The sequence below is a fragment of the Hippoglossus hippoglossus genome, chromosome 8 (genome assembly GCF_009819705.1).
Source record: "Hippoglossus hippoglossus isolate fHipHip1 chromosome 8, fHipHip1.pri, whole genome shotgun sequence".
Taxonomy (NCBI): Eukaryota; Metazoa; Chordata; class Actinopteri; order Pleuronectiformes; family Pleuronectidae; genus Hippoglossus; species Hippoglossus hippoglossus.
This window is the reverse complement of record NC_047158.1, coordinates 8926022-8938434: the sequence shown is the minus strand read 5'-3', so window position 1 is coordinate 8938434 and position 12413 is coordinate 8926022. Positions and strand designations below refer to the sequence as shown.

The following is a 12413-nucleotide window of genomic DNA, read 5'->3' as shown; positions in this document are numbered from 1 at the left end:
CATCTGACCTTTACTTTGGTCATCAGAAGAAATGAAACTGTGAGAGCCTGCTATAGAGAAAGAGACACTCAGAGCCTCAGTGTCGGTCTAATGATTATTTTCCACATACACGCTGCTGAAAGGCCTTTGTATCATTTAGATCAAGAGCATCAGATCCACAGCACAGGTCCCTGATCAGTAATTTCATTTAAATGTCAGAGCGCCGACTGATGTTGTTCTCCACTTCAATAATAATTGGGATAGGTCTCCATTGCCAATTATTAAAAACATTACCAAACCAATTTGCCAAAACATTTTGTTTTCAAGCCAAGGAAGAAGCTCGGGACCAATAAGCCAAAATTACAACAGCAGTGAAGGAAAACTGTGACAGTGGAAAATATGTTTAATTGCTTCCCTAACGCCAGTTTGTGACATGTTGTGTGGCAACAGGGGTGTTTACTGTGCGTAACCAGCAGAGCAATCCTGTGGTGAAATCCAGGTTGTCACAAGTTAGATGAGGAAATCAATTTTCTAAATCTCTCATGTCTGTCCAATAGATATAAAGATGTTGCGTTAGCTAAGATTAGCATTAACAGCAGAGAACAGTTGAAATAGCAAAACCAAAACATAAACTGAATGTAAAGATGGACGATGTGTCTCCACCTTCTCCCACTGTCTTTAATTAAAGCAAAAATATTCCGCATATGGACGCTGCCATCTTGCACCGATTATGTCTGCACAGTAGCAGGGAGTATGCAGCGGTATTGAGGTCCTCGACCAATCGTGAGTTAGTCTTATCATGACCTGTCACCATTTTAGTTTGGTCCATGTCCCATCTGCTAACATGTCGTAGGCGTGGTTTATTGCCTATACTGCAGCTCGCCATCAGGGGGCGATCAAGACACTTTGGCTTCACTTTTGAGGAGCAGCCTAACTGACCTAACCATCTCCTGACTGTAGCTTCATATTTAGCTTCCAACATGAGAGTGGTATAGACTATTTCACAAAATGTTAAAATGTTCTTTTAAATTGTCGAGTTTGACTGTGGATTGATTGATTGAATTTTATTTATGGATTCGCAGACAAAAAAAGTGACAAAACACTTATTTCCGTTATGCCAAGATTTAAAGACAAAAACAACCGTAAAAAAGACGCAAAAACATTAAACAAGAACTAATCTAAACACAAATAAACTTAAATTCCTAATAGGTACCTTTAAATCCTGGAAGAAAGTATGTTCTGACATTGAATGTATAAAGTTGCTATCTGTGCCTCATCAAAAATAAGGACATTTCCCAATTGTGGGACTAATAAATTGCTTCTTATCTTATCTTATGAAACAATGTCATGCCCAGATTGACATGACAGTAAACAATTCTCTTTGCTGCAAATTTGAGAACTAAAAATAAACATATCAGCCACAAAAGTACGACCTAAAACTGAGATGAGGTGTTTTTGCATCCAACTACTTTCCTACAGTTACTATCCTGTGTTTTGTGTTTTTGTGTTTTTGTATTCATGTTCTGTGGCGTCCACTTAATTTCTTCCCTGCTGAATTACCTCCGCTACCACCAATCACTCAATTTCCTCCCATGGGATCAATAGAGTTTTCTTCATGCCAATGAAACAGGCTTCTCTCTGACTGCTGGTTCATGTAACCCCTCCTCTCCCCTCATATTGAGCTGATCTAAACTAATCATTCTGGATTTCATGGCTGTTAATTGAACACTGGCCTACCCGCTGCTCTGTGCATTCTCCTTTACAACGATTAGACAGCACGCTCAAATCAATCGGTGACCCCTTGCACGTGTCACGCAGATGCGAAACGTAGAAACACTCGTATACTCAATCTGCAGCCAATGACAAATTTTAATCCACGATAGAGAAATGCGGGATGCAGAGAGGAGTTTCATCAGGTTCCCGCTAATTGGCAGCTTTGATAAATGATTAGAAAGGACAGAACCTTTGGTCGCTCTTTTGAAGATGTTGTGAAACACGGTAGTTTTAATTACTGCTAGAGCTTGACAGGAGCGCAGGGCACTTATGGGGAGCCGGGCTTTGATTTATGAGGAGGCAAACCCGGTAAATATGAAGAAATATGGACAAGGATTGATGTTGTGAGGTGGATGTCAACAAAAGGAAGTGTAATCAACCCTAAATTGTCTTCTGCAGTAATCAGGTCTCATCTCAGCCAACATAGATCAGCGACAAAAAAAAAAAAAATCCCATCTGATCTAAACAAAATGACTCTGAAAGTCTGCCAGAATAAATCATGTCAGTGTATCATATTGAGAGACTCTCTCTCTGCGTTCATGACTGTATTATGCAAATCCTTGTCACAGCGCGGGAACAATATGGGCTTTCTCAACCTGCAGCATCAATCTATTGTCATCCTGTGGGCATGTGACTCAAAGCCTTAATCTGGTGCTGCGGAGCTATCTGCAGCACACTGCTCCACGGTCTGAACCGAACCAAGACACAGAGAGATTTGTTACGCACGAGAGATAAATAACCACAGTCTGTGCCTGCAACAGAGAAAAATGGTCACCTTGTTGTGCCCTCCTCATGGACTCACGAGGGCAGAATGGGAACCTGCGAGGATTACAAATTGCAAAACGCAGACAAAGGAATTGCCTGAAGATTTACCTGTGAATATCTTTTTGCCATGAAAATGACAAAAAAAATGGCATGGCATGAGAGAAGAAGAAGGGGAGCTTTGATGTATGGTGTGAAGTGATTTAATGATCTGGGAAAGAGAGCTCCCAACATTATGTTGAATGATTTCTTTTTTAAATTTCATCAATCTACACATTTTTGGACGCCTGCTGCACTTTAGTAGGAACCGGGACCGCGTTCTTTCGACAGACAACTTAGTCAACGAAATGAGTTGGTGTGGACAAACAAAATTCATTCTTCCATTCTCTGTGTCTGTCTGGACGTCTTTCTGCTGCCTTTCTTGTGGCAGTGGCCTTACAAGCATCCAGACCCACTCCACTGTAACGCACGAAAACATTGACACACTTTTAAAATTTTGATTTTTTTTTTAAACGCGCCCAACTCGGTGTAACGTAGTCTCAAGAGTTGTTCTAATCTCCTCACACAGAAGAACATTTCCATAAAGCTGCAGTGTCACATGCGGGTGGAAGATCTGAGCGTGTTTACACTCTACCTCATGGTTATTTTGTTAATCCTATCAGTTCAGCAGACATGTAGTTGCAGCTATGAATCACCCTCTTCAAACAGGGCCATGGGAAAAGGGAGAAAAGGGAGGGGAGAGGAGGTTTTGGGTCATCTATTCTGGAGGAGGCAGGCTAAATCAGGGCATGACGACTGTATAGTTAACCTACTTCAATTTATCTCCTTGTTTCAGTTTTTTTTTTTTTTTACTGAAGCAATATTTTTCTCCTTCAGTGACTGTCTGGTTTGTCTCCCCGCGTGTTCCGTGAATGAGACTGCGAAATAGAAATGTGATTAATATTCACATGAGAAAATCGTCAAAGGGAAAAATGTTTTGTTGATAAAGAAGGGTTAAAAAAACAAACAGCAACACTGCAAATTACCTCACATGTTAACCCAGAATAAAGTTTTATCAGCACCTAAAAACCTTCAGTACCATAGTTTTTATTATAGCGCTACTGTGATAAATCATATTTTATCTGCTGTCCTGCAATTAGACTAATGTGCTTTTAGTTTTTATTTGTGTGACGTAATGTGACGCAATATGATTTTTTATAATTTCTTGGACCAGTACAAGGCACCAAACATCTTCACTGTCTCCTGGCAGCTCAGTGTTAAATACCAAGCTCCTGTGTAGCTACTTGTTGTACGAGGTTCAATGTAGTTGAGACACCAGTCCAATCATTTTGTTGCTCTTTGAGCCACTCTGCAGACACTCGCTCCTGTAGGTCACTGCAAATCTTACCCAGACGCTGTCATCACAGAGAAAGGAAATGATTCACACCAGTATTAAAGTGTTTTACTGGTGTATTTTTGCCCTTGAGTGGGCAACACAGTGTCAGGGAGATGTACAGCACCTGTAATTAAACCTACAATGATTTATGTAAATCGTTCTTTTTCCAGATTCGCAAAGTGTGTATGCAGCAGAGAAAAGTAAGTGTCCCGTCACCACAGATTCATCTAAACCGTCAAAATGAATCATCAGGAGATTAAGACAAACCAACCCTGTGTGTATGGTCTGTACCTTGTTGGTTTTATACTATACTATACATTCCTGTTTTATATGGAGTGGACTGCATTTATATAGCGCTTCTCTAGTATTATCAGCCACTCAAAGCACTTTACAGTACAAGGTGCATTTAACCACATCATACAGCGCTTCTTAGTGCATTTTCTATTACACACCATCCGGAACAACCAATCAGGGGCAATTGATGTTCAGTCTCTTGACCAAGGACACTTCAGAATAACACATTAAGCCGGGGATCAAGCCTCTGCCCTTCTGGTTAGTGGACGACCCTCTCTACAGCCACAGTTCAAAATAAAAGGTAAAAAAAACAAGAGAACCATCAGTGGTTAAAACCCTTAATGTTTGGCTTCCCAGCTTTTGATTTGCAACATTAAGATTTAGGCAGACCTGTCTGCCTTTTCAATCTTCCTTGGATTTACAAGGATAGTCTTTATTGTAGATGCCACATAAAACTGTTATAAACTAATGATTAAACTGATTAACAGATGACATGCATTTAAAATGAATTAATGTTAATGTTTTTAACATTTAAAAACTAGAAAGGCTGCAGCAAATCACACAGACCTATAGAAATCTGTCACCTAGATATCCCTGACTTTTTCACAGGACCAAATATTTCTCTAAGAAATCAATGAAACTGGTGAAAGTGATTAAATTTCCTGATTGGGATCTGCACCAAAATGTAATGGCTTCTGTCCTGAACCATACTGCATCTTTCTGCTAAGTTTCTTAGTAATCTGTCTTGTGGTTTTTGTGTAATCCTTCTTACAAACCAATAAACCAACAAACAAACGGACAGGAGTGAAAACATGACCTCATTGTTGTGCAGGAAAATAAAAACTCCCTGCCTAGCAACAGATTTAAGACTCATTTTCATAGGTCAATGAAAACTAAATGCCATTTACAGCAAACGGATTAAGACATTTTAGAATTCATCCATCACCTAATGACTGTTTCCTTAGAGCCGGGACTCATTAATGTAGAGTAAGTGTGTTATTACTGTGGCTTTTCCTTTGTGCCGCTCTGTGATGCACATGATGCAAAAAAAAGAAAAGAAAAAGAAGAAGAACAAGCTCTGCGTGATAGGTGATGCTCACTGTGTAGATAATTGGCATGGCCTTTCCAGGGAGCCAGAGGGTGATGGCGAGGCTGTGATTAAACAGTCTCAGTGTTTTCTTAGTGTGGCTGGTATCAGCCTATGAGCTCGGCCCCAGTGACACCAGGCAGCATCATCACTCCCATGGGACACCGGTGGAATACAAAACAATTATCAACCCTGCAGTCCACACGGAACATCTAATCACTCCCGTACTTTCCACACCTGCTGAACACCTGCAAACCCTGCTGACGAGACGCAAAGCGGGACAAAGGTGTTTACTCCGTCGACCACGTCGCCGTGGAAACCACCCGGCGGAGAAGTGTGTTGACTTTGAAAGCCTCGCTAAATGTCCAAAGCAGTGTCCCAATCTTAAAGGTGGAGTTGGCGATTCTTGGGAACGACTATTTTAAAAACAAACACAACCATCCCTTTTCACTGCTCCTTCAGACGCTCCACCCCCCACATTCAAGGTGCACCACTGAAGTTGGAATTATCCCCCACAGATATTAACATAATCTGCTGACACAATACACCGTCTGTATTCTTACAAACTGTGAGAATGTTCAACGACCAGAATCAGCCGCGACAGTGTGGGTGTGGCTGCCGTTGAGGAAGGTTACCTCTACACCGCTGCCCGTTAGGAGGACGCTGCGTCGCCACAACCTGCAGCTCAGTCCAGAGGCAACTCCGGGTGAAATGGCTCACGATGTTCGTGCAAGTTTTTCGCCTTTTCATTATTTTGTCATCTTCTTTGAGTCAGCTGTATTCTGTTGAGCTTCGGATGAAAATTGTTGTGAAAATTGCTTTTTCAGTGGCTAAAATTGTTGTATTTTCGAGGTCAAAAACCATTTCACCATCGGCAGACTGGTTATATTAACTTTAAAATGATTTAGATGATTGGTTGGTTCGAGGTTTTTATATGTTACCAAAAAAAGCTTGATATCAATGACATCACTAGCAATACGGAGCGTGGTCCATCCTGTTGCTCACACGATTCATCATCCTGATCAACAGCCCTACACAGTGTCGTGACGGTGGGACTGGGAAAGATATTCAGATTTTCAAGTGGACAGTTCATCTGCTCACACATGCATTAAGATGGATTTGTCTCCTGTGACCAGGCGAGGACACTGTAGCAGGTCAGAGGACGTCAGCTGAGTAGGTGGTCTCATGTGACCCAGGATGCATTTATGTTAACACATTTATGTTAATTCAGATCTGTGTCCACATTGTCCACGTGATCAGATCACTCAGACTAGATGTTAATATCAGGTCTGAATGGGGTCGTGAAATGGTTAAGCTCAGAACCCAAACATTGCACTGTAGCTTTATGTCTTCATGAACCTCTGCTTCTTCCTGATTGGTGGCATTTGATCTCTTCCTTGTCCCTCGGCCTGGTCCTCTGGTGCTCCAGGGCAGCTCAGTTCCCTTCTTCTCATGAAGTGGCCTTCTGGAGAAGAGGCAACAGAGAGCTCAGGTGCTGCTGTCTTACTTCCTCATCCTTCATGTACTGATGCACCATGTCCAAGGTGAACTGAGAAAAGCTGTCCTGAACACCCTGTCCACTTTTTCCTGCAGTCTCAAGATGCACTCTTGAGACTGCAGGAAAAAGTGGACTGGCATTCAGAGTCTGACTGTCTTTTCTAATTTGCAAATGACAATTTACAAAGAAATAAGAACAGTAGCAGACACCGTTAGCTGCTGTGTTATGTGTGGAGCCGTGCACAGTCCCTGCAGCTTGACTGAGTGTGCAGGTCAGCTGGTGTAGGACGGGTTAATGTATGGGAACTAAAGAAGCGTGGCCACCAACGGGGGGAGTGAGGAAGCCTGGGGCCACAGAGCCAAGAGAATGACCTTCGGCAGAGCAAAGGAAAACAGTGGAGACCCCATCTGAGCTCAAACTGACAGGCTGTTGGAGAGCTAAGCTGAAGCTTTGAAATGAACTCTGCTTTGCTCCACTGAGCCACAAGAAAATGAATTGTTTAACACAAAAAAGAAACGCTTTAACACTTGAAAGAAAAAGGAACCTTTCAGATTCTGAAACCTTTAAAAGTTTTATATTATAGGGCAGTCGTATTTCTTTTTCAAAAGTGCAATTTGTCACGGCTAGAGCAAGGTCCCAAATATAAAGTTGTCTCATATTCATCCCTAAATTCAAGTTAAGCAAAAAGTGACACATGTAGACAGACTTGATGCTTTAGTTTAACGTTTTAATGCTGGGAACAAACTGAACTGCACAAAGAGAGCTGGAGCTGTTTTAAAGGCAAAGTGGGATCATAGCACATTTTTTCCATTATTTTAGGCTTTAAACTTCATTTCTTCTATGGCCTTCACTTTTCCTTTTGACCCTTTGTCTCCTGTAGGTAGAAGTCAGTGCAACGTATTGATCTTTGGTTGTTCCAGTAAAGCTAGCTTTAACAGCTTTCATTTGTCTAGAAGCTGCAGCGACCAGTTTTATGTACATCACCTGCAAGTATATTTATAGGATTTTGTAAACCATGTTAATGTTTAATGTGAGCCCCATTAAATTATCCCGAGGGAAATTTGTCAGAATAATCTGAAAGTGTGGAGTAATTGATGAAAACAGTTGCAGCTCTATAACTCAACTCTATAAAGCCTGGTAGTAAAAGAATAGTTTAATCACATACACTGCACGTCCCTAAAGGTCCATGAAGGCAAAATCTTATCTCCAACAGCTTAACCTCAGTTGAGCAGATCTGACAGTTGAGTCTCGGCTACTTCATGTTCAAAGTCTCAATCCGCCCCCAAAGCGATGCTTCCTGTGACTCAGCTCTTACTCATGTTGAGCCCTTTGTTCATATTTAATGAGTTCCAACATGGTCTGCAAATGTCAACCAATCTCTGCCACCAAAAAGAGCTCAAGAGTCGCTGGAGGAGAACAGCTGCTCGAGTGCGTCAACAATGAGATGCTTTTAATTGCAATCAAATTGAGACTGAACAAAAATCTTGGCCCCGGAGACGATACCTCTCCAGCAGCTGCTGCTGCTGAAGGACGGACGTCTGGCAGTGGTCATGTAAACACTCGCATTAGAAGATGACAGCATGAAAAAACACTTTGATCGAAAATGTAACTCATTTTATTGGGTCAACAAGCATTTCACTGAAGACCCGTTGTCTTCAAAGAATTCAATCTCAAATTCTCAGACGCTTCACATGCTTATCAATGTTTCAAGTAACAAATACTTTGTTTAAATTAAAATATTAATGTATGTCAGCTACATTAGAAAACTTAAACCAAAGAGACCCAAATTTTCAAATTCTCAAATTAAATTAACAGTCCATGGCTCGCAGAGATTTAACAGTCAAACTGCCGGTGCCTTTTCCTCTTTCAGGGGAGCTTCCTCCGGTTTCTCCTCAAAAGGACGGGACTGTTTGATGCCGAACAGGTTGCGCAGGTTGACCTCCGGGTCAACATAATGAGGGATCTTGCGTTCATTGAAGAGGCCCGAGAGGTTGGTTTCCACTTTGGCACGTCTGGAGATGCGCATGCGCAGGGCGAAGAGGCGATGTAGGTTCTGCTCCACAAGGGGCTGATGGTTTCCGTCCAGACGCTTCTGCCACGATTTCTTGGCCCTTTGACGTTTCTGTTGGGATATTTAGAAAAATATCATATTTTAGAGGGAGGGTTTTGGATAATATTGTTTTTGCCATTGCTCTGGTTGTGTATAGCCACAGATCTGAAATCAATCATCTGACCAGGTTGATTTAGCCCTCATTTGACTTGTGAAATGCTGACGTCAGTCTCACCTTCAGAGTGGTGGCATTTGGGTCATGGTGAAGCAGGTGTCTATTCATACTCTCCTGTGGAAGAAAAGTCATAATATACAACATACTGAAGCTTTGTACAAAAAGAAAAAGCTGTGGAATATTCAGAAATCGTCTCTCATCCATGTTTACACCCAGTTTCATCCGATTCAAATTTGGATTTTTGCGTTTTTCACAGAAATCTGCTGATCAGTGTCTCAGTTGTAATATTACTATAAAAAGGCAGTTCTGCATTATGCTGATCAAAAGATATATATAAAGTGGTTTTGGAATACAAGAACTGATCATATCACCTCACAGGGACCAGCAAACATGTTATGTACCCGCATAGCAAACTTGCGTGGGCAGTCAGGGAAGGAGCACTTGTACTTGAGGAGCTCGAGGTGAACCTTGCGGATGTGGTGCTGCAGGTTAAAGGTGGTGGAGAAGTAGGCCTGGCAGTCCTTCCTGGGACAGACCAGGACAGGCTTGTGGGAAGCATGGGTCCACTTGTGCCGCCGCAGAGTTTCTGCTTTCTTAAACACCTTCTTACACACTGGGCACACGAAGGTGGCTGTTTAAAAAGACCGACATTTTCACCAGATGCTGGATTAAAAACACTAAATCAATTAAGGCTATACTTAAAGAAACATTCGGGATGGAATTTGCTAGATGATCACAACCTGCTCACCTAGGTGTTTGGCCATGTGCTTCTGGAGCTTCCCCCAGGTGTGTTCGAGCACCTTGCAGTTGGCACGAGGGCAGCGGTAACCTGCGGGGCGCATCAGGAAATAAAGACCATCACTAGCTCTCTCCTTCACACACCACGTATATCATTTTTCCTGAGAGAATCATCTTCAACTGAAATGCAGGCCCTCTTTAATGAAGGAATCTGACAGGGGTGGAAGATGAAAGAACCCCTGCCAGGATAGAAATAGACCAACCTGCGTGCTTCTTCTTATGGGAATTGCGGGCGATGTGGGAGACGAACGTAGCGTTGCATCCGTCCTTGGTGCACCTTAACCCAGCAGGGAAATGACAGGTAAAAATAAATGTTATCAATTCAGTGGGGCCACACCCACTAAACCACTCATTTATCTCCTGCTGTAGTCTGCACTGCAGGGAATTAAACAGTTTATTCATTATAAATGGCAGCTGCGTATCTTTGACAGGAGTGATATCAGATATTGTATTAACTCATAGGGCAAAGCCACAGGCGGGGTTTTCTCTGCAGGAAAGAAATAAACAGTGTAGTAGAGACGTACTTGAACTCCGCAGACACATCATGCTCCTTTAAGTGCAGCTTCAGCAGTCTGCGCTTTTTGAAGGTTAAGGAGCAGTTGGGCTGGTCACACTGTGGGAGGAGAAAAAACATCAAGTGGTCAAAATGACACATAAAAAACAAGTTATTCAACATCAAGGGCAGGAGAGCTGGTGGATAAAATCGCGTCGTGTTGGCGCCATCTTGTGGCTCAATTCAGACTAACCGTGAAGAACTTGTTTTTCGCTGCGTGGGCGCAACCCACGTGTCTTTTCAGTTTGCTGGAGGTGAGGAAAGCCTTGGTGCAGGTCGCGAATATGCACCTGAGGGACGTAAAGTTAAAGAGTGAGGCCGTGACAGGAACAGCAAGAGTGACCTTTTTACAAAACTGCATCATCGTGTGACTCACTTGAACTGTTTGTCTCCTTTGTGCTGCAGCATGTGGCGGCTCAGGTGAGATTTCCTCGTGAAACGTCGACCGCAGCCTGCAACTGTGCACTGACACGGCCGCTGGGGACATTTTGAGTCAAGTTAGGACACATTTCAAACTTTCAAATTCAGGAAAACTGCACACTTGTCTTTATCAGATCTGGCAGGCCTATATATTCAAGCAATACTTTTATTTATCTACTTTGTTATTGGACTAAAGTGCATTTTATTTTAACTGCACTTAAGTAGATTTATTTTCTGTACTTTTAACTTTTAATCCACTGCATATAATCGCAAATATTTCTACTTAATTACATTTTTACTATGCATTGTTTTAACACCGTTTTATGTTTAAGGGTAAAGGGGAACTGCTCCACTGATCCAATCAGATTGAGCAGGTGACCTTAGACCCCGCCTCCTCCTGCAGCAGCAAAAAACACCTAAAATGGTTTAATGAAGACTCACATTAATGAATATGACAATACAAGTATTTTCATTAGCATCATCTGCAGTATATTCATATTATTCTTGTATTAAACTGAATACACAGACAATTGCATTATGGAATTGGCTACACTCTGCAAGTACTATTGATACTTTTAAGTACTTTTACTCAAGTAGAAACGGTATACATTTTAACTTGATTGCATTTCTTTCCGTTTCTGACTCTTACCTTTAATAGATTTAAGTTTATTTAAAAGCAAGTGTTACGTTTATTTGACTCAGGTGGGAAAGTTACATTTGAAGCCCACTTTAACTTGAGTACTTCTGTTCATTTGTTCTTTAACTTGAGTAAGACGTTGGAGTACTTCCTGCTGTCTACAGAGTCAGACTTGTCCTTGTACCTCTCCGGTGTGCACCGCCTCGTGCTCCTTGAGTTTCCACTGCCTGGTGAAAGTGGCTCCGCAGTTGCCGTGGCTGCACTTCAGCTGCGGCCTCGGCGGAGAGCTCGCAGGTTTCTCGCTTCGCACAGTCTCCATCTTCATCCGATGTCTCAACACGTCTCTCCTGCGTAATGTGTGTCTCTAATGGAGGAGCGGCCGCTTTAGTCAGCCTCTCTTATAGCCTGTTTCTGACGCGCTTCGTTAGTGTAATTGGCAGCGTCCGGATCGCTGGGTCAACCCGGTGCCGCCGTCAGGAAACCAAGCAGAAAGCAATTAACCTCAATCACTGTGCCGTGCGCAAACAAAGGTGAACAACACAAGTGAAGCGTTTGGACACTCGTTGGTCAATGGTTAAGATCTTATCTGCGTGTCATCTTGTGTTGGTTTCCTTTCGCAATGGTTTTAAAGCGTATTTGCTTCAACTCCAGTTGTTTTTAATGTTTCTATAGGTATATATGGTCTGCAGATATATAGCACTTTTCTACAATGACCATTCAAAGTGATGCACACACACACAGTGCATATGTGCAGCACCTTCTCCACACTATGACTACGTTCACACTTCAAGCCTTAGTGCTCAATTTAGATTTTTTTTCTCGATCTGTGGTTTTTTTATGTAGCTGTTCACATTGTCTTTTAAAATGTGGCCATCAATCCACAAACATTCATCATTGTGTGCTGACTCCTGGATGTTTTATCTTCCTGAATGAGCGATGACCAAGGCCCCACAGTCCCCTTTATGAAACCACATTTAAAATGGAACTGCACCAAATTGCACTGGTCAATATC

General features: G+C 42.2%; 1 protein-coding gene across 2 annotated transcripts; it reads right to left on the bottom strand.

Annotated features, from left to right (window-relative positions):
• Positions 1-8360: 8360 nt before the first annotated feature.
• Positions 8361-11832, bottom strand: si:dkey-208k4.2 (uncharacterized protein LOC570186 homolog). Of its 2 annotated transcripts, none has more exons than XM_034593201.1 (9): positions 11586-11832; positions 10721-10821; positions 10538-10634; positions 10316-10404; positions 9995-10068; positions 9742-9822; positions 9395-9624; positions 9054-9107; positions 8361-8890 (listed from the first exon to the last, which is right to left on the bottom strand). In XM_034593201.1, exons 1-9 carry the CDS (start codon positions 11724-11726, stop codon positions 8609-8611), a joined length of 1149 nt encoding a protein of 382 aa, XP_034449092.1. In that variant the 5' UTR covers positions 11727-11832; the 3' UTR covers positions 8361-8608. The 2 variants fall into 2 exon arrangements, with proteins under 2 accessions (XP_034449092.1, XP_034449093.1); XM_034593202.1 differs by having other exon boundaries at positions 9461-9624; positions 11586-11802.
• Positions 11833-12413: the final 581 nt, after the last annotated feature.

Bases quoted from the DNA above. Each gene is read 5' to 3' on its own strand.
- si:dkey-208k4.2 (XM_034593201.1), bottom strand. From the start codon at position 11,726: ATGAAGATGGAGACTGTGCGAAGCGAGAAACCTGCGAGCTCTCCGCCG. The intron at 10,822-11,585 runs GTACAAGGACAA...AAATGTCCCCAG, and splicing joins AGGCGGTGCACACCGGAGAG to CGGCCGTGTCAGTGCACAGT. The intron at 9,625-9,741 runs GTGAGCAGGTTG...CTTTTTAAACAG, and splicing joins GCACATGGCCAAACACCTAG to CCACCTTCGTGTGCCCAGTG.